We start from the raw sequence: 22,500 nt of genomic DNA on the forward strand, positions 1-22,500 counted from the left end.
TTGAGGTAATATTATTTATCCACCACAAAAAGAAAAACTTTGAAAAAATACTTTTTTTTTTTTTTTTTACTCCTTTTAAGACAATACCTCCTTTACAAAACTTATAGAGAGATTGTTTTTCTCTTAAATAGGTTTCTCATGAATGTTAGATTTTTAAAAAATATAACATTTTTTTTATTTTTGAATACACTTGTTTGATATGTTTACCTAGAAGTAGATTACACTTGAAAAAAGCTGTATTACGTCATCAAAATTTGAGGCTGTTTACAATTATTCTTTCATTTATTGAACTTTTGAATTAACAATGCCTTACATTCGGCAATTCCCGAAAGCGATAATCCTTTCAAGAACGTGATTGTCCTTTCAAAATCGATGTTGTATCTTGACCTAGAAAAAGCCTCTAACCAAATTTAAATTTATTTTTGTTTAAAAATTCTGACGGGTGTGGCCTTAATGCTAGTAATTCTTTTCTCAGCGATATACATTTCTAAGAAAATTGTTAGAGCCGTTCTCAAGATCCGTATCCTCTCACACGGGTTCAACCCTCTATGAATTTTTTGAAAAAAAAAAGATTATCTTATAAATTAATTCAAAATGGATTAACATCCAAGATATTCTTACTGTCGTATGATTTTGCTTGTAGATTTTAGGAAACATAAAGGCCTTTTTTCCAGAAATTCCGATCAACGATCAAATCTTATATAATACAGACGTTACTTTAAAAAGGTGATGATTACGTCCTATGCTTCATGCATTCAGTCATGCGTATTAACCAATGACCTAAATTCTGATAAGTCACTGGTTTTTCTGGCTAGCTCAGGCAACCTATTCCATGCTCTAATAGCACTAGGGAAGAAGGAGTATTTGTACTAATTTGTCCTAGCATATGGAATGAGGAATGTGAAAGTGCAATATATAAATACCTAGCACAACTATAAACACCAAGCTAGAATGGATTAATCATTGCCAAAATCTTTATGCCAAAGTAAATCAACGACTTTACTTTCACAGGAAGCTATCAAAATTTTAAATTGACAAAACAATCATAAGACTTTTTTAGACAGCAACCATTAATAGTGTCATTACCTGCTGGTACGGTAATACCTCACTGACATATTAAGCATGTTCTCTCAGAGCTGAAGATAATCTAACCTCCCTCAGAGCTGAAGATAATCTAACCTCCCTCAGAGCTGAAGATAATCTAACCTCCCTCAGAGCTGAAGATAATCTAACCTCCCTCAGAGCTGAAGATGATCTAAACTCCCTCAGAACTGAAGATAATCTAACCTCCCTCAGAGCTGAAGATGATCTAACCTCCCTCAGAGCTGAAGATGATCTAACCTCCCTCAGAGCTGAAGATGATCTAACCTCCCTCAGAGCTGAAGATAATCTAACCTCCCTCAGAGCTGAAGATAATCTAACCTCCCTCAGAGCTAAAGATAATCTAACCTCCCTCAAAGCTGAAGATAATCTACATTCTAGCCCAAACTTCCCGCAGAACGATGAGGGGAGGGCAGCGGGCAAGGTTTGAACCCCGGACCATCGAGAGGAACGAACGACAAACCAGCGCGCAAACCGCACGACCAGACAGCCACTATGGTAGCAATGCTGAGGTGGACCATTGTAGTCAAACTGAATTTCCATTTGTTTTGGACCAATAATACTATCTAGTCTTATTTCATATTATTATCTTCTTATCTTATCTTACATAATACAGACGTTACTTCGAAAAGGAGATGATTACGTCCTACGCCTCATGCATTAAGTCATGCACATTAACCAATCAAGTCACTGGTTTTCCTGGCTAGCTCAGGCAACCCCATTCCATGCTCTAATAGCACTAGGGAAGAAGGAGCATTTGTACAAATTTGTCCTAGCATATGGAACGACGAAAGTGCCTTTATTAATTGATATGAATTATGTAAACTATAACTTGAGATGAAAACTCTACCATAATTTTATTTGTATCTTGTCCCTTTAAAAAAAAAATAATTATTAGTAAATTACCTTCTATGCGTATCCGTATCTAGCTACTAGCTATGTTTTTAACCAGATTTGCTAGTTTGTTTTTTTTTTTTGTTCTTTTTTTTTTTTTTTTGGGGGGGGGGGGGGTTTGGTTTGGTATATAATAAAAGGCCCCTATGCAGTTTTAATAGTTAAAAGTTATGTCAAGTCGCCTCGCTGACCTAAATCTAGTAAACTCTCTTGTTGTAGGGTCAACTTTACATAGCCTAAGATCACCGCTATTATCTGTGAAACGTCCATGACAAGCTTGATTAAACTGTAGTTCTGATAGCATTAGTGCCTTTTTGGCTAAACAAATAAAATTGTTAAATGGTTTTGATTGATATGAAAAACATAAGCCTACATGCATACACCTTATATAAGTGTCACAGATTACATTATGGAATTGTTTGTACATTTCACTTTTGAAAGAAATATAAGCCCTCGACATGAGTCTCGGGATTTAATCCTCAAATTTAGACACTTGACATTCAAATCAGGATTTACCCAAGGGACTTAATTAGTATGTTTGAAATCTATTGGTTGATTTGAATTTAAACAAAGACATTTTTGAAAAGAGTTAGCGCCAGAGAATTGGCGGTAGTAAGAAAGAAAAGTCAGTCGAATAAATAATGTGCTGGTAGCTAGTCACGTTTCTAAGAGCTATGTTTGAAAAGCCTTTGTAATATGTTCCATGCTCATTGATTTGTAATTTGTACATAAACTGTACTTACGTTGTATTTAATAAAGTTCCAGAGTTTTGTTTTATCAAAGAATTGTCAATTGTGATTCTAGATCTTCATTTTTTGTTAACTATTGAATTCAAATAAAATCCCCGGCATCACAACACATCGTGACGTCATACCATCCGAATGTTGTTGTGACATAATTGGCACTCTCCGACTAACAAAAGTTCATGGACAACTTTTAACGAAATTTATTCAAGACCTAGGACCAATTTCTAAAACTCTTCAAAGGAACTTCATTCTTATTTAACGGAGGACAGAATTTCTGTGTTTAACAGGTCAGTTGGTTATCGATAATTCTTTTATAAAGATTTTCGTTAGAGTTACGTCTAACTCACGAAAACTATTATTATATGTAATTGGCAAAAGGAATAAGACCAATATACATAATAACTGGCATTATTAAAAGACCAGTAAGTCAAATAACTGGCATTATAAAAAAGACCAGTAAAGCAAATAACTGGCAATATAAAAGACCAGTAAAGCAAATAACTAGCAGTATAAAAAAGACCAGTAAATCAAATAACTGGCGTTATAAAGAAGACCAGATTTAACCAACTGTTAAACCAGTAAAAAGTACATCGGCTCAATAGATCTATATTATTATTATATCTGAGATAAAGCCAAAATCCAGATATTGAACATTTTGCTCCAATACAAGAAACTAACAAAGAAATTAAATATGGCTTCCAGTTCTAGAACACAACGATTCTTCGAATTAATAGAATTTGCCAAAGAAAAGCAAATTTCAAAGCCAGACCAGTGGGCAGAGAAACAAGAAGAAAAAGAATATCAAGAGCAAGAATCTGAAAAACGCATACAATTAGAAGAAAAAAAATTACAAGAATCTGAAAAACGCATGCAATTAGAAGAAAAAAAATTGCAAGACGCCGAAAAACAAAGGCAAGAATCTGAAAAACAAAGGCAAGACGCCGAAAAGCAAAGACAACATGAAAAAGAAAAAATGGAATTCGAAAGGCAAAATAAAGAAAGCATTCCAATTCAAGGTCACTCAAGTATGTTTGACAAATACAGATTAATGAACAAAATATCGGCTTTCAACGAAAACATTGACAATATGGACTCGTATCTCATAAGATTTGAAGAAATAGCTACAACATCCGGTCTACCTGAAGCACATTGGTCGAGCTCACTTCTTACCCTCTTGACTGGCAAAGCTGTCAACATTTGCTCACAACTGTCCATCAATGAACGCAGCACTTACTCTGATATCAAGGAAGCTCTACTGCGCCAATACGGAGCAACTTCAGCCAACTATAGAAAGAAATTCTATAATGAAAGGCCACAGCAAAATGATGATCCTCAAATTTTTGTAGCTAATATGTCAATGTGGTTTGATAGATGGGTATCCATGGCGAAAATAGAAGAAAGTTACCAAGCTCTTCGTCAACATATTATTATCGACAACATCACCCATGCTCACTCAGAAGATATTCAATCCTACATTATAGAGAGAAATCCTACTGATATACAGACATTAACCAAGATCATCAGACAATATAGAGCAGCCTATCCAAACAAGTCAGTCAAACCATCTGTTGAAGAAAATTTTGTCTGCTTTGCTCAAGACAAAAATGCAAGATATAAGTCAGATGACAAAGTCAAATGCAACAAATGTCATAAACTAGGGCATTTCACGTCTCAATGCCGCAGCAGAACCACAGAATGTTCATATTGCCATAAAAAGGGTCACCAAACTCATGAATGTTGGAAAAAACAGGCAGTCTCCAAAAATCAAAATTTTGATAGACCCACATCACCAACTCAAAGATACAGCAATAGAGAGCAATACAATCTCAACAAAGCACCTAGAAATAATAAACCAGATAACAACAAACCTCGCTACAGAAGTCATTCACAGGACTCCAGACCACAATATATGCCTAACAGAAGCTATTACAATGAGCACTCAACTATGACAGTCATTGCAAAGTCCAATGGTCTCAAATTTTATCCAGGCTTTGTAGGAGACAAGAAGGTGGAAGTTCTTCGTGACACCGGAAGCACGTCCACATTAGTACATGAACGCTTCGTACACGCAAACCGTTTCACAGGCAACCACGTCCAAGCCACCGCATTCAACGGAACTGTCAGCAAATTACCTGAAGCCATCATTTATGTTACTACACCATTCTTCAGTGGTCAAACAAAAGCATTAGTAACACCCAATCTACCAGTGGACCTAATCATTGGAAACATAGAAGGAGTTAAAGAATGCACTCCTCAAGAACTTGCTGAATGTACAAATGCCATAGAGCAAGGTCAAAAATGTTTAGCAGTAATGACAAGATCCATGACCAGACAACAAGAACATTTGGCACCTGAACAAGTTAGCCAAAATAATCACATGGCTACCTCAATTACTCAAGCTATGCAGAATGCAACAGAACCAGTTACTAGTCCAGTAGCCAGCAACAATCAAGAACACTCAACATGGACACCCCCAGTTACATCAAGCCCATCCCTACCGGTCATAAGTCCACCTCCAATTCCCGAATGTCCATTGTTGAACTTTGAAGAACAAGACGACATGCCCAGAGTCTCTAGCAATGATACAAGAACTCTAACTGGTCAAACCGAAGTCCATCAAGACAAGTCATATTTCACACATGATGACTTCATGCATCAAGACTTGAATAAGACTGCATCTGCATCATTATCTACCAATACTATGGTATTCATTGAAAATTCTTGCTACAATCAAGACAAGTCTCATGAACCAGAAGCAGATACTTATATTCAATCAACTTTGGCTATACCAGACAAAAGAAAAACTATGCAACTTGACTCTAACACTCATACAAGTATTCCTCATTTGAAAGAATGTGAGTCAACTCAAGAAGCCATTACATCCAAGAACATTGAAAGTCAAAGAATATTACATGAACACATGAAATCAAGATATTTTGCTCAAGGAGATCAAGTCAATTTACTGTTACCAGATTGGAGTAACAAGCTATTCTACAAATGGCAAGGTCCATTTACCATCACCAGAAAGATTTCCAACCTGCTTTATGAAATCAATGTCAACAAGTTTACCAAAGTATTTCATGTTCATATGTTTGAACATTACCATGAAACAGATAATGAAGACATCAAAGCAGAAGTTGAACATTTTACAGGCTTAGCAACTATTCCTGAGGAAGAAGAAGAAACATCATCAACACCCATTCCTGAGATAGATGTTTCATTACCGGCATCAAATCAATTTGACATTCCCAAGGTCATCACTCTGAATGACATAGCACTACAAACAGTGAAGAACATTAAAGTGTTTACAGACCATGCAGATTTCTTTACCGGTGTTTCTGAAACATTTCCAGTACTGCAATTTGAAAACAACTCAGAGAGCAACAACATTGACAACACCAAGTTTCATCCTCCTTCTACTCAAAGGGCAACTTTTCTTCAGAATGGAACAAATGAACTTCTTCAACATTGCTGTATTGACCGATTGAACTCAGACATGTTCAGTCATCGCTCTATTGAACATTATAACGCAAAGCATTCTGCTACCATTGTTCTACAGCGTCAAAGTTCATCAACCAGAAAATTGAGTTTTGGTTTCGGACAGTTTTTATTTTCACCAAACTCAAACGCGGTTCAATCAGACATTATCTGTGAGATCATTATGACATGGAGACAACAGCTTCATAAACTGAGAGACCTTTTCTTCAAGTTTAGAAAAAGCGTACACACATCCATGACGGCAATTCAGAAGGGTTCTGAACTTCACACTTACATTTTACATATGTACTATAGCATATTTAGTGCCAATTGATCCATTATCATTCATACTCGTCAAGGAAGAACAGTATTCAGTTGTACTTAATCAATTAATTTGTCTACTCATTTTTTCCACAGGAGTTCTATATCAGATGTTGTATTTATTTCAGCACCAAGCAACCCACTGAGGAAAGTCACTCATTCAAGATACTTTGTTTATTATGTTTCAGCATCTTTGCATATGACATGCATCAGACATATTAATTTTTAAATCATGTGCATTTTATTTCAGGTATTTTATTTCAGGTACAATATTATTGCATATATCCTAGTACAGATACATGACAGATAATTGGAATTTTTCATTGCTTCACACATGTTGAGATTTACATCACATTGAGTATTATTTTCTCAGAAGATTGTCATGTACTATCACAATTATTTTTCTATGTCAATTTTTCATATGCAATATATTTTTTTCCATGTACACATTTTCACAAATGAGTTATAATGTCATATTTTAATTTCATCATGAAGCTTCATAACTTATTCAATTCAAGATTTATGCTTTGTACAACTTTTGATATTGTTCATGACAAGCATTGTCTCATTTTCATAACCACTTGAATAGTGAAACAGGTGTTCAAAGTCATCAATAATTTTATTCACTGCATTTACATATTTTTTATCTCCAAGTTGACTTTATTTTGTCATGTTACCTCAACCATTTTTCTATAATTTCATGTATGGTATTTTGTGTATATTTAAATATTTTGAATACATATGAGCATTTCTATTACCATACAAATGCTAAATGGAGAGGGGGGTAATATGTCACAGATTACATTATGGAATTGTTTGTACATTTCACTTTTGAAAGAAATATAAGCCCTCGACATGAGTCTCGGGATTTAATCCTCAAATTTAGACACTTGACATTCAAATCAGGATTTACCCAAGGGACTTAATTAGTATGTTTGAAATCTATTGGTTGATTTGAATTTAAACAAAGACATTTTTGAAAAGAGTTAGCGCCAGAGAATTGGCGGTAGTAAGAAAGAAAAGTCAGTCGAATAAATAATGTGCTGGTAGCTAGTCACGTTTCTAAGAGCTATGTTTGAAAAGCCTTTGTAATATGTTCCATGCTCATTGATTTGTAATTTGTACATAAACTGTACTTACGTTGTATTTAATAAAGTTCCAGAGTTTTGTTTTATCAAAGAATTGTCAATTGTGATTCTAGATCTTCATTTTTTGTTAACTATTGAATTCAAATAAAATCCCCGGCATCACAACACATCGTGACGTCATACCATCCGAATGTTGTTGTGACAATAAGATAGTAAAATGGCTCCTTTATATATTATTATATAGTTGGGATATTACTTATAATAATCAAAACACGTCATGTCGTAAAGTTTCCATATCCATTGGCGGATCTGCCCGGTCCGCCTTTGAGTTTGTGTGATAACACAAACTCCCTTTGTAATCTTGTTAGTTGTTTTTAAAGTGGAACTCGTTTCACTGATAAAATTTGATTTGTATTATAGGCCAACACATTGATTCTGTTATTGTGTTATTTCCAGAGCTTATGAAGACATTGCAAACAAAGTTTTGGATTCCTGCTACAAGAAAGATCGGAAGAGCACTTGGTATCTCCTGATCGAAAACATTTCTCTGTGGAACGAGTCCTGCATCACTGTAGCATTCAAAACCGAAAACAAGCAGTTTTTGAAAGAGCGAGCCTGCGCTGATGTGAACAGTGTCATCTGGTCCTACTATCTTGGCCAAACATTGAATCTATCAAATGTAAGTGTGGCGACTATCACTGTTGGCCTTTAATTTCTCACGGCTATAGCCAAACTTTGGTTCAAGGCGCCCCCCGCTGCGGGGAAGAAAAGGAAACCGTGCCTCATATTCTGTTTGACTGCCCCAGACTTGCTGATCTCCGTCTCGACAGGTCTGGGAAACCCAAAATTCTCGACCTGTATGGTGACATGTATGCACTACGCAAAACAGCAGGGTTTCTGTCCAGGGCTTTTGCAAGAGAGGATTTGAGCCTCTCAAGCCCCTCACTCCAATTGAGTTTTATCATGATGAGTGCTGCGGGACAAAAAAGTGGATATGTCAGTCCATTGCCGGTCCTACCAATGACGGGGCCCACTGCGGCCGCATAAGTTGCATTGGCCTAATGCCAGCCGTGTCCGATACCAGTCGCTAGAGTCGGCCTGACTGTCAGACCTGTGTAATGGCAACGTTTGGTCAGGCATGACCAAAAGCCCAGTTGCCACGTCACAGAACTGCATTTAGCTCTACTGTAACGAGTAGTCTCTGTATTTGCAAGGGGTTAGTTGCAAGGTTAGATGTTTAAGTGTTTAGGTGTTCAATTTATTAAAAAAGTGTTTAGGTGTTCAAGTTAAAAAAAAGTGTTTAAGTGTTCATGTGTTTAAGTGTTCATGTGTTTGAGTGTTCGTGTGTTTAAGTGTTCATGTGTTTAAGTGTTCATGTGTTTAAGTGTTTAAATATTTTAAAGTCTAGATGTTCGTTGACTACGTGTTTAGCTGGGTTAGGCGATTTAGTGTTCATCTTTCAGATAGATATGCTTCTTCTTCATCTTCTTGAAACTGTCAGGTAGAGTTGAGCCTTCGGCTCTTGGAACTCTAGGCCAGCAAAAGTGAACAAGAGCTCCCTCTCACCGGCCTGACGCAGGGAGAGACTAATTGCAAAATAAAAACATAATTAAATACTTTTTTTAAAAAGCAAAGCTTATATTAATCGTACTTGTATCAATGAGTTTGGATCTGCCGTGCAATTAAATTTTTAATAGATCTAGATTAACAATAAAAAAAAATCACTTTTAAAAATTAAAACAAAATCGTACTCATTGCTCAAGCCTTCTCTAGCCAACACGATAACCACTCTGCTAGTGGAGTGCTTATGAATATGGAAGATTGTACCGTTATCTATTGTTTCTAAAGTCTCGTCCTATTTGTAAATTTGTGTTCACTAAAACTCAGACGACGACCGATAAAGGGGACTAATTCAGCTTATGCCACCATTTCTGTCAAATTATTCCCTCGTTTGAGATACCAAACAAAATAATTTATTACCAACTGTAAATAAACTAATTGTTTTTTGTTTTTTTTTTAAATTGATTCTTGAGTTATCAGCTGAAAGAAAATAATTGTGCGAAATTTCAGCCTTTATCCGAGATTGGGTGTGGGAGAAATAACGCGTTCAAACTTTAGACCAGACAGACAGAATGAGCTGATATAAAGCTTTGTCAATATCCAATGTCCTAACACAGAAAACGTTTGCTCTCATTTATAAAGGCTAGGAATACATATCGATTCTGTTTGTATCCAGGTGAAAAACATTACAAAACGTTTCTCTGAAATCGATATTCTTAGCTTATCGTATCTTATATAATACAGACGTTACTTCAAAAAAGAAGATGATTACGTCCTACGCGTCACGCATTTAGTCATGCATATTAACCGATGACTTAAATTCTGCCAAGTCACTGATTTTCCTGGCCAGCTCAGGCAACCCATTTCCATGCTCTAATAGCACTAGGGAAGAAGAAGCATTTGTACAAATTTTTCCTAGCATATACAGCTTTTCTTGGAAAAATGTCTACTAGAAGTTTCATTATCGATGATAGGTTGTCCAGTTTTATTTTCAAGTGAAAAATCAACGCTTAGAGCAGGGGTTCTCAACCTGTGGATCGCGACCCCTTGAGGGGTCGATTGACGATTTGTCAGGGGTCGCCTAAGACCATCGAAAATATGGATTTTATTTAGTGTATTCTTCTATTGCTGTGTATGTTATGGGGGGGGGGGGTGGTCGCGGCAGAGTGGAGGATAGTAAAAAGGGGTCGCCGAGCTTAAAAGCTTGAGAACCGCTGGCTTAGAGAATCTTTTAAACACAACGTGATATTACTTAAGATAATCAAACAAGACAATGGGTTATGGCTGACGATAAGTGGGGGTCTTATTTTTACTTAAATTTTTTCGTAAAGATAAAAGTGTAGACTGGAGGATGATAGCAGAAACGGAAAGGATGTATGTAGCTTTTTTTTTGTTTTATTTATTTTGATCAGTTGCGACATGGCATCAGAGAAACTCTCCTGTCCCCCAAAGGACGTTGCCGAATGGATATGGTAAGTTGTTTGTATTTGCCAATGTTTTTTTCGTTCACTTCGAAAGTAAAAGCTTTTATTTTTCGTTGCAACTAAGATTGCCCCTGAGCTGTCAGTCGGAGCCATAATGTTTAATTAGATTTCGCAGAACAAAAAAAAATCCTGCAGAGCAGCAGTTCATGGCTTCGGATGACATCGGGCGGTGTATATTACTCGGGGGACCATCGAGCGATACAACAAAGTTACAAGTTCCCCTTTCAGACCTTGCGGTCTGCTATGGGCAGACGATGTAACTGCCACCTATGTTGACACTGTGTTTATGTGTTTATGTGTATATGGTATTGCCTTGCAGCTATACCCAATCATGGGAAAGGCTTCAGGAGTCAACCCTGACGAAAAATCAGGAGCTGGCGATCCTAAGGCAGTTTGCAGCAATCTGTTTCTGTGACCCACGGTTAACGAGGAGTCATTTGGCCAGCACAACGACTGGGTGGACTCAGAGGCAAACTAAATAAAAAAATTCCAGTCTTCGCCGAGATTCGAACCCGGGACCTTCGGTTCAAAAGTCAACCACTTTACCACTAAACCACCGCGCCTCCTTCCCTTCGAGCAGAAACATAAAACAGATTGTTAGCTTAATTAATACACTTAATAAGCTTAATAATACACTATAGAATAAGCGATGCGAACACTGGACGCTGGGTACATCAGACTCTTTAATAGCAGGTTACACATAACAAATTTATTCTCTCATACCAAATGGAATGACTCTACACACTAATAACATAACATATACACATAAACACAGTGTCAGCATGCCATAAAAATGAATATAATTACACACGTACCTATCCATGATAGGAATAGAGGTAGATGCACTTTCAATAAGCGCCTTTGTCTCTGAAGAAGGCTTCAGGTTCCAATAAGTGTTTACCCAAAATATAAAATTAAAATCAGGACTATCATTAATAGGCTCTGGGTGGATGGCGAGTAAACACGTGACACTGGATGCTGATGCGGAACCAAATAACTACACTCTTTTCTACAGGGGAGTAGCTAGGAATTTTCCATCGTTCGGGGGCCCGGGCGGGGATTAACCTCTTTGGGGCCCCTGTATTTGTGTAATATAAAATTTATAAAATTTTAAATGTAAAAACAAACATTCATTTGGGGGCCCCCCTCAAGTGGGGGCCCTGGGGGATTGTCAAATTCTCCTCCCCTCACCCTAGCTACGGGGCGGGGCTTAACCTCTTTGGGGCCTCTGTATTTGTGTAATATAAAATTATAAATGTAAAAAAAAAACATTCACATGAGGGGGGCCCTCGGGGGATTGTCAAATTCTCCTCCCCCCACCCTAGCTACGCCACTGCCTTTCTACGTTCTTTATTTCAGAGAGCAGGATGGCGAAAGTGGACGCTAGTTTGGGTAACTGGTCGCTGCGAGGCGATGGCGTCGGTTCGGGGTCAGTGGTTCGAGTCCTCGTCTGGGGCCTGTCTATGTTTCGCAATATTTTCTTCATCTCCTACTTTTAATAACATTGTTACCTTAGTGCTGCTATTATTATTTTATGTTACATGGCACGTTTATTTATAAGCAGGAACGTCTGTACTTAATAAGATATGCCTCTTGTCAATAAATATAAGTTCGTAAATTAGGGTTAATTTAGCTCTCTCTCTCCTTAACTCTTTATCTCCTAACTGACGATACCAGCGTTGAATACACCAGAATGTGGTAAATAATTACGGAGAAAAAGAGTTAATTATTTTCCGTGTTCAGAAGGAATTATTAATTTGTCCCATTTTTTTTAATTTCACTAGACTAACCCTAACCCTAACCTGTTAGGGTTAAATTTCAATAACGTTTTTATTTTAATCAGACAATGTAGTAACGTCTGTATCATATAAGATAAGATAATTAAAGTTTATGAACACAAAAATTCGGTTAATTTAATGGGGTCAAATCAACGATGGTATCGTCTATCAGGAAGGAGAGAAAGAGTTAATGCAATTATTAAACATTAGGGGGAAAAAAAACTTGCCCTATAGGTACAAGTGTTATCTGTATACTCCACAGATCTCTTATTTAATATTTCTAACGGCCTACAGTGTACTGTTGGTCTCAAAGCTTAACAAGACTACATTTCATTGGCTGGAGGGTGTGGTCATGGGCTATTTAATCATCTTCTTCGTAAAAGAGTTCGACCAGGTAGGTTTCTGATTCTTATGGTTTAAAATTAATAAAAATCTCATTGTCAAGAAAAGGTCACCTTCCCCTTCAGCTATCTCCAAGTTGGATGAAATGTTGGGGCTCCACGCATGATCTGTTTACCATCATTCTCCTTTCCTTTTCAGTCTTGGATAGAAACTCTTTTAATATAATGCACGTCTGTGAATTAGCTGTTGGGTTTTATGAGCGTGTAGTTTCTGAACATTATATTGCATTAACTCTTTCTCTCCGTAATTATTTACCACATTCTGCTGGAATCAACGTTGGTATCGTCAGTTAGGAGAGAAAGAGTTAATGGACGTGGTCTCCACTTCTCCTTGCGCTTGTTTACTTGTGCTAGTGTGAAAAACTCAACAGCTTGCACATTAGACTTAGCTCACTAAATACACTGAATAAAGGCAGGGGGTAGCATACGACGACGAATTTTAGTAAATAAATAAATCTTGGCTGCTAATCTAGCCACAAATATCACCATCATAAGATACAATTACTGCTCCATATTCAGCATGAGCTTCACCAAGTATATATTGCAGCTGAGCACTACATAGACGTCCTTACTCTACAAGGACAAAAATGTGGCCACAGTTTTCCACTTCGTGGTCAGTGACTGACCGTCACTGACCGATAACTTTTCCATGCTAAAGGCACGAGATAATCAAGTGACTAACTTCATGTCACAGTGAGTCTCAAACGAGTCTGTGATAACGTCCACGCTTTTTTTTTTTGTTGTCTTCCCATCGCTTTCTCTGCCACTTCTTCTTTTTTCCTGGTACTGTTCCCTGTATGAAGGCCTTACTCGGAGGACCTTGTGGTATGGTCATAACGTTTTAGTTGTTGTTTTTTTTGTTTGTTTTTACAGTAGTTAGCTGTTTATTGTCGGGCCAATCGCGGTACTAATACTGTCTCTAATCTCTTCGTTTGTATGTGACACCTAAGATCTTTTTGAGGCATCTCTATTCCATTGCTAGTTTTCTCCTCTATAGTTCTAGGATTCGCAAGCATATAGAAAAGAGAACATGACTGAAGAGCGCATCGGTATGATTTTTAACTCTTTCTCTCCGTAATTATTTTCCTCATTCCGATAGTAATATTCATTTTGCTCATTTGTATTTCACTATCCTGTTCGGATTAAACTTAAATAACTTTTTTGTTTGTTATTAGAAAATGTTATACTTGGTATCAAATTATAGGAGAATTCATGCTCTTTTTACTCAGCATAAATTCAAGTTTATAAGTGACAAAAAAAAAACAATTTAGTTTATTGGGGTCAAATCAACGATGGCATCGTCGATTCGGAGAGGAAGAGTTAAAGTCATTATTCAAGGCAATTTGGTACATGGAAAGAAACAATACCACAGATAATGGAGAAGACTATTTTAGCATTGTGTTGGCGTGTGTTATTACAAAGCTTATATCCATTATGTTTGTCTACCTGGGTGGATTCTTTTACACGATTTCCCTCCAGCTTCCCATTCTCGGATCAAGTTAAAATTTGGCATTATTTTTACTTGTCAATGACAACACACGGATCAATAAAAAAAAATTTACAAATCAATTATTGGTAATAAATCTTTTTTTTTATATAGAAAAAAGGACAGATTAATCTTGCAATAATGAGAGATAAGATCGCAATAGGACAGTTCTCTACCCAGTGGCGTAGGTAGGTTGACCGGGGGGGGGGGTCTAAATTTGAAAATTCTCCGGGCTTCCACTTGAGAGGGGGGGAGGCCCAAGTGAGTGACCGAAATTTGTTTTTACATTAAATATTACACTATTAACTCGTGTCATAATGTCGATTGTGAAAAAGTGGAAACCCCCCCCCCCCCGCCCAAACAGGTCAAGCCCTCAGGGCCCATAAATCGATAGCTACGCCACTGCCTCTTTGCTCAATATCAGCTTTTTTTTTTTCCTTGTGTTTAGTACTAAATACATTCCGCCCTGAGTTTGTTGTTATAGACCTGATGTATATATAGACAGAAAAACAAACGTACACATATATGACTACATATATATATATATATATATATATATATATATATGTTGTTAAGTGATGCTCATTACATATTGTTTGACCCTCAGTGTTGCCAGGAGCTTTGCACAAGTCCCAAGCAGTGTCTGACCTACTTTTTCGATCCTTTCAACATCTTGGACAACCTGTCCCTCACTATCGCTTTCACTGCCTGGGCACTCCGTTGGATGGCCTTCGTCTTTCCCGAAGAGGACAGACTCATGATCGCAGCTCGTTACTCCATGGGGCTCGACTTCATGCTCTACATGTTCCGCTTCCTGGAGTTCTTCTATCAGAACAAGTTCCTTGGGCCGATTCTAGTGGTCATCAGAAATATGGTATGTCCAATATATCCATATTATGTGTAGTATTTTAAACACAGGGCATATCATAGACTGTTATACCATGTTATAGTCAAAGACTTATACAATGTTATAGTCATAGACAGTATACAATGTTATAGTCATAGACAGTATACAATGTTATAGTCATAGACAGTATACAATGTTATAGTCATAGACAGTATACAATGTGATAGTCATAGACAGTATACAATGTTATAGTCATAGACAGTATACAATGTTATAGTCATAGACAATATACAATGTTATAGTCATAGACAGTATACAATGTTATAGTCATAGACAGTATACAATGTTATAGTCATAGACAGTATACAATGTTATAGTCATAGACACTATACAATGTTATAGTCATAAACAGTATACAATGTTATAGTCATAGACAGTATACAATGTTATAGTCATAGACAGTATACAATGTTATAGTCATAGACAGTATACAATGTTATAGTCATAGACAGTATACAATGTTATAGTCATGGACAGTATACAATGTTATAGTCATGGACAGTATACAATGTTATAGTCATAGACACTATACAATGTTATAGTCATAGACAGTATACAATGTTATAGTCATAGACAGTATACAATGTGATAGTCATAGACAGTATACAATGTTATAGTCATGGACAGTATACAATGTTATAGTCATGGACAGTATACAATATTATAGTCATGGACAGTATACAATGTTATAGTCATAGACAGTATGCAATGTTATAGTCATAGACAGTATACAATGTTATAGTCATAGACAGTATACAATGTTATAGTCATAGACAGTATACAATGTGATAGTCATAGACAGTATACAATGTGATAGTCATAGACAGTATACAATGTGATAGTCATAGACAGTATACAATGTTATAGTCATAGACAGTATACAATGTTATAGTCATAGACAGTATACAATGTTATAGTCATAGACAGTATAGAATGTTATAGTCATAGACAGTATAGAATGTTATAGTCATAGACAGTATACAATGTTATAGTCATGGACAGTATACAATGTTATAGTCATAGACAGTATACAATGTTATAGTCATGGACAGTATACAATGTTATAGTCATAGACAGTATACAATGTTATAGTCATAGACAGTATAGAATGTTATAGTCATAGACAGTATACAATGTTATAGTCATGGACAGTATACAATGTGATAGTCATAGACAGTATACAATGTTATAGTCATAGACAGTATACAATGTGATAGTCATAGACAGTATGCAATGTTATAGTCATAGACAGTATACAATGTTATAGTCATAGACAGTATACAATGTTATAGTCATAGACAGTATACAATGTTATAGTCATAGACAGTATAGAATGTTATAGTCATAGACAGTATACAATGTTATAGTCATAGACAGTATACAATGTTATAGTCATGGACAGTATACAATGTTATAGTCATAGACAGTATACAATGTTATAGTCATAGACAGTATAGAATGTTATAGTCATAGACAGTATACAATGTTATAGTCATAGACAGTATACAATGTGATAGTCATAGACAGTATACAATGTTATAGTCATAGACACTATACAATGTTATAGTCATAGACAGTATACAATGTTATAGTCATAGACAGTATACAATGTGATAGTCATAGACAGTATACAATGTTATAGTCATAGACAGTATACAATGTTATAGTCATGGACAGTATACAATGTTATAGTCATAGACAGTATACAATGTTATAGTCATAGACAGTATACAATGTTATAGTCATAGACAGTATACAATGTTATAGTCATAGACAGTATACAATGTTATAGTCATAGACAGTATAGAATGTTATAGTCATAGACAGTATACAATGTTATAGTCATAGACAGTATACAATGTTATAGTCATAGACAGTATAGAATGTTATAGTCATAGACAGTATACAATGTTATAGTCATGGACAGTATACAATGTTATAGTCATAGTCGGTGACCAAGAAAGCTGTGGACAGCGAGAAAACATGGGCCTCGACTCTTGAAGAAAAGCGTGCCACACGGAAAATGGCCAGTTCCTCTACCACCAAAGCGAAAGCCACCTTGACCTGCAATATATGTGGACGGGAGTGTCTCTCCAGAATAGGGCTCCACAGCCACGCGAAAAAGTGTTCGAGACTAACCATGGTCGTTTCGCGACTGAAGGAGTCCAATGAATAAGTCATAGACTGTTATACAATGTTATAGTCATAGACTGATATGCAATGTTAGAGTCAGACTGACCATCAGGACTATATATGTATTCGCTACTTGTAATATATAAATCAACAGTAAAACAAGCAAAATATATATATATATATCTATAGTGGAAGAATTCCATCCTTAAAACTATATCTACGAATCGTGTACTAATTATTTCCCTTATTTGATATCAAACAAAATAATTAAGTAAAAGTAATTAATTGACTAATTGAGTATTTGTGTTTATTTATTCATGTTTTTTTAGATACAATAAATAATTGTTCAAAGTATCAACTTGATCAGAGAATGTGTGCGGGAGAAATAACGTTAACTATTATTTAAGGGGACTAAACCCAACAAATTTAGCCATGTTTGTGAATACTGAAGTATTAGTTTCCCTTGTTACTATTAAACAAAATGTAGAAATACCAGTAATTAATTATCGAATTGGCCTTTTTCTCCGCTCTATTTCTTTTTCTGTCTCTCTCACATACTCTCTTTATACTCTCTCTATCTATATATTTCTTTTTCTTTATATCTCTTTTGCTTTCTCTCTCTCTCTCTCTCTTTCTCTCTTTCTTACGCTAACTCTTTCTCTGTCTCATTTCCCTCTATCTCTTAATTATATTCATTCCTACAAACACCACATTTTACACTAACAATTGTTTGCTCGTTAGTCTTTACAACTTACACATCCGGTGCCGTAACCACATTGCAGGTGAATACGTACATCAACTTCCTCTTGATTCTAACCATCTTCCTGGTGACCTACTCCATAGTCTCCGAGAGTATACTATACCCAGAGCAGGAACTCAACGTAGACATCTTCCATAAAGTTTTTCACATTGGATTCTGGGCCATGATGGGAGATTATTCTCTGGACAAACTGGAATCCTCCAAAGGTAGGCGAGTTACGCTTACTTTAAGTCCAAATAAAACGCAATAGAAGACTTTTCCGTGTCGATCCAACTACTGTAATCACAAACTGACAACGTATTGTGTTTATATCTACATAGTGTTAAAAGGTTTATTGACACGAAAAATTAAAGAAACGCGCATATATCGTATGTAGTAGCAAGCCAGGCTGATACGAACTTATTGGGTCAAAATACTTCTAACACAAGAGCATTTAAAAGTTCTTTATACCTAACAGTTAATCAGTCTTCGTAACACAGAGAATCACCTTATATATTATACAAATGCAAGGAGAGTTAATTGGATTTTTTAAAAATAATTTTAATAGTTAAAGATATATATAAGGCTTGTCTTCGAGTCCGAAGATTAGTGAGGAATACAGTATTTCCTGTGGATGCGCGGCCCCAGCTGTGACCTACATATTTTGCCACATCCAGAGCAACCATAACGATTGCCCGCGGGTGGTCGATTTAGATTTTTCTTTTCGACGTCTACGTCTGTCCTCGGCAGCGGATTTTCTTTTGGTCTCAAATGTGTATCCCGCGGCCTTCGTGAGTGACTTCCAGCTGTCTCGTACGGATACCTCATGAAACCAGGTGCTCTCTCTTTAATTAATGTCAGCCAAGGCAAGTTGACGCCTAAGCTGGTCTTTGAAGCGTTTCCGTGGGGCGCCTCTGTTACGTCGACCACACCTTTCAGCTCACCCAAAAATACGTAATAATAAAGGATGAGAGAAAGACAAAAAAAAACAACAACATACTAAGGGGAAAAACAATGACGTGACTAAATGCCTGGTCAAAGACTTAATACGTCCGAGACCAATGGTTACAGTAGGCCTTCACACTGACCTGCCACGTCACAACCTGTAGGAAGTGGGGACCAATAGCTCGCTGCTCGTGAGATGTAGAGACCACACTACAAACAGCGATGCCCTTGCGAACGCCGGTATGAAGCGTATGGAGCAGCGGTTCTCAACCTTTTATGCTCGGCGACCCCTTTTTACAATCCCCTACTGTGCGCGACCACCTTCCACACACACACACATACATCAATAGAAGAAAAGACAAAAACAATTCATATTTTCGATGGTCTTAGGCGACCCCTGGCTAATCGTCAATCGACCCCCCAAGGGAGTCGCGAGCCACAGGTTGAGAACCCCTGGTATAGAGGGACTTCTTATGGTCCGACATCTACGCTGGGCAGTTAAACTATCCCGTCAGGAAATACTGCATTCCTCACTAATCAATATATATATATATTGCTCGGAATTTTCCCTTTTGTATTTCCAGAGGATTGCCAGATGCCTCAAAAAAATGAAAGCAAGGAAGCCTGCCCAACTACACACGGGAAATACTCTATTTCAATATTCCTCGGAGCCTATGTTCTATTTATTCAGATCCTGATGTTCAATTTACTAATTGCCTTGTTCAAGTAAGTGTATGACTTAATAATATTATCAGTACCATATAAGGTGACCTGACGTCACACTTTTTTATTAAATCCACAGTCGATCAACGCTTTTTGCAAAGCTTATATCAAGTCACTCTGTCTGTCTGTCTAGTACAGTTTTTGTACACGTTATTTCTCCATCTTCCCATTCTCGGATCAAGTTGAAATTTTGTACAATTATTCATTGTCGATGACAACACATATAACACTTTAAAAAACAACAACTAATAAGTAACAATTGGCCTTGCGATCTATAGGGCAGATGATGTAAAGGTCATCTGTTTATGCAGCCCACGGTTAATGAGGGTGCCATGTGGCCAGCACAATGGCCAACCGCCTTAACTTCACCACAACTAATGTCAGGTACCCATTAGAGCCGGGTGGAATCAGAGGCGCAGAATGAGCCCGAAAATTAGTCAAATTAATTAATGCTAATTATTTTGTTTAGTATTGGTCCGACAGTTGCGCTGGGTAGGGCATGTATCCCGTATGGGAGACGAATGTATGCCAAAGGCAATCTTTTTTTTGGTGAGGTAAATGGGCCTTTAGCTATTTGAGATATGGGGGTGCATATAAATCCAGATACTGTGTGTACCGTAACTACTAAATGTTTCTTGGAGGTTCTAAGCTAGAGCTTATGTTGCATTGAGGTAAATTCGCCCCAGGCCCTATAGTTGTTGCACCATCGGGTGTGGGCCCTTTAATTGGTAGTTGAACCCCTTCGTCGATTGGATAATACGCCACTGGTTATGAACATATGAATATATAATTACATTTCAACGTTACAATGTTGAGTGTGACACATTGTTTAATTACAGAGGAAACAAGTTGTAGAATTATTTGTCTTTTTACCCATTCAGCAACGCGATCTCAGAGAATGATATTAAAAGGGACATGATCTGGAGGTATCAAAGATTTCAGCTGACAAAGCAGTATTCCGGTAGCAAAATTCTGTTACCTCCCTTCTTGCTATTGATCTTCGTCTTGTGCGACAAATGCAACAATCCTTTCAGTAAGTCAACAGTTTCATCTTCATATTGCTTTGATACTTTGTTAATGTTGTTAGTTTTGTAGATATTTTGTTTATATTTTGACGACGTTTTGTTAATGAGGTCAAGTCAGGTAAAGGTCCCCTTTCAGACCTTGCGATCTATGGGGCTGATGATGTTAAGGTCATTTATTTCTATGACCAACGGTTAATGAGCAGGGTGTCGTGTGGCCAGCACAGCGACCAACCGCCTTTATTTTATGCCAAATACGGTTTGGTACCTACCCCTTAGAGCAGGGGTTCTCAATCTGTGGATTGCGACCCCTTAGGGGGTCGATTGATCATTTGCCAGGGGTCGCCTAAGACCATCGAAAATATGGATTGTTAGTGTCTACCCTACAATTCTGTATTTGTGTGTGTGGGGGGGGGGGGGTCGCGGCAGAGTGGGGGATTGTAAAAAGAGGTCGCCGAGCATAAAAGGTTGAGAACCACTGCCTTAGAGTAAGTAAAGTAAAATAAATTTCCTCTTTCAGACCTTGTGGTCTATAGGGCAGATGATGTAAAGGTCATTTGTTTCTGTGGCCTATGGTTTACGAGGGTGTCATGTGGCCAGCACAACGACCAACCGCCTTTACTTTTCCCCAACTAATGTCAGGTAGCCATCAGAGCTGGGTGGACTCAGAGGCGCCCAAGGATCCCATTCTTCACCAGGATTCGAACCCGGGACCCCCGGTTCGGATGTCAAGCGCTTTACCGCTCAGCCTCCTTAGAGTAGGGTGCCCTAAAAATCCAGAAATTCAAATTCCCAGTCTTTACCGCGATTCCAACACAGGACTCGTGGTTGTGGGTATTGTGCATAGTGTAACTTAGTCAACGCGTCCCTTATTTCATTACTATTTTATTGATTTTTAGTTGGTTTTACCATAAATGTATATTAATATTTGATTTTACCATAAATGTATAGACTTATTATGAATAGGCAAATATAAGTTGATCTATTGCCTGCATTTCCAATAACATTCAGAGACAACTAAAAAGTAGAAGAGAAAGTAAGAGAGAAAAAATTAGAAGAGAAAGGGGGAGAACGAGAATGAGAGAATGTGCTGCTGACGGCCGTTGACTTGTAGCACCAACCCGCTGGTAGACAGATAAACCGATTTAAGCGTGTTATATCTTGCAGAACAATAGTAATTAGAACTTAAAAAAAAATAGACGAAATCAACGTGTAATGAAACATAGTAAATATAGTAGTTTTTAGTAATAACAAGGTCACAATGATAGTTTGTGTTGAAGCACAAACTCGAAATCGACCCCAGAAGTGGTCCACCCAGGCAGGTAAAAAGGCTGGTTTCAATATTTTCAGAAATAACATCAGAATGAAATTTTATGAAAGGTAAATGATGAAAAGAAGGGAGAAAGAAGGTTGACAGATCTGGTTTGGTGCCCAACGGTCCAGCAGGGCAAGGGATAGGTGATAGTGAATGTGAAGTTAGATTTGAACCTAGCATAACTGATGTCTTATAGTTGTTGTTTTTTTATTGATCTGTTTTGAAAAGAGTCAATCTCTTATTCAAAGCCTCAAGAAAATTTTTTTTTCGTAAATTTATTTATTTTCATTGAAATCCTTAGCTTCACGCGATAATAAGAAAAACTACTTATTAATTGTTGCTTTAAATAAAATGTTTACTTATATGCATACTAAATAGAT

General features: G+C 37.0%; 1 protein-coding gene across 1 annotated transcript in view; it reads left to right on the forward strand.

Annotated features, from left to right (window-relative positions):
• LOC106053158 (uncharacterized) overlaps positions 1-22,500 on the forward strand; it is a 66,159-nt gene that overhangs the window by 29,740 nt on the left and 13,919 nt on the right. Inside the window, exons 18-25 of the mRNA XM_056027601.1 lie at positions 1-5; positions 8,084-8,306; positions 10,600-10,659; positions 12,712-12,843; positions 14,944-15,210; positions 18,159-18,342; positions 19,645-19,786; positions 20,665-20,816. The exon at positions 1-5 is cut by the window's left edge and continues 105 nt beyond it. Of these exons, the coding sequence (XP_055883576.1) occupies positions 1-5; positions 8,084-8,306; positions 10,600-10,659; positions 12,712-12,843; positions 14,944-15,210; positions 18,159-18,342; positions 19,645-19,786; positions 20,665-20,816 (1,165 nt within the window). The remainder of the gene's footprint in view (positions 6-8,083; positions 8,307-10,599; positions 10,660-12,711; positions 12,844-14,943; positions 15,211-18,158; positions 18,343-19,644; positions 19,787-20,664; positions 20,817-22,500) is intronic.

The sequence above is a fragment of the Biomphalaria glabrata genome, chromosome 4 (genome assembly GCF_947242115.1).
Source record: "Biomphalaria glabrata chromosome 4, xgBioGlab47.1, whole genome shotgun sequence".
NCBI lineage: Eukaryota > Metazoa > Mollusca > Gastropoda > Planorbidae > Biomphalaria > Biomphalaria glabrata.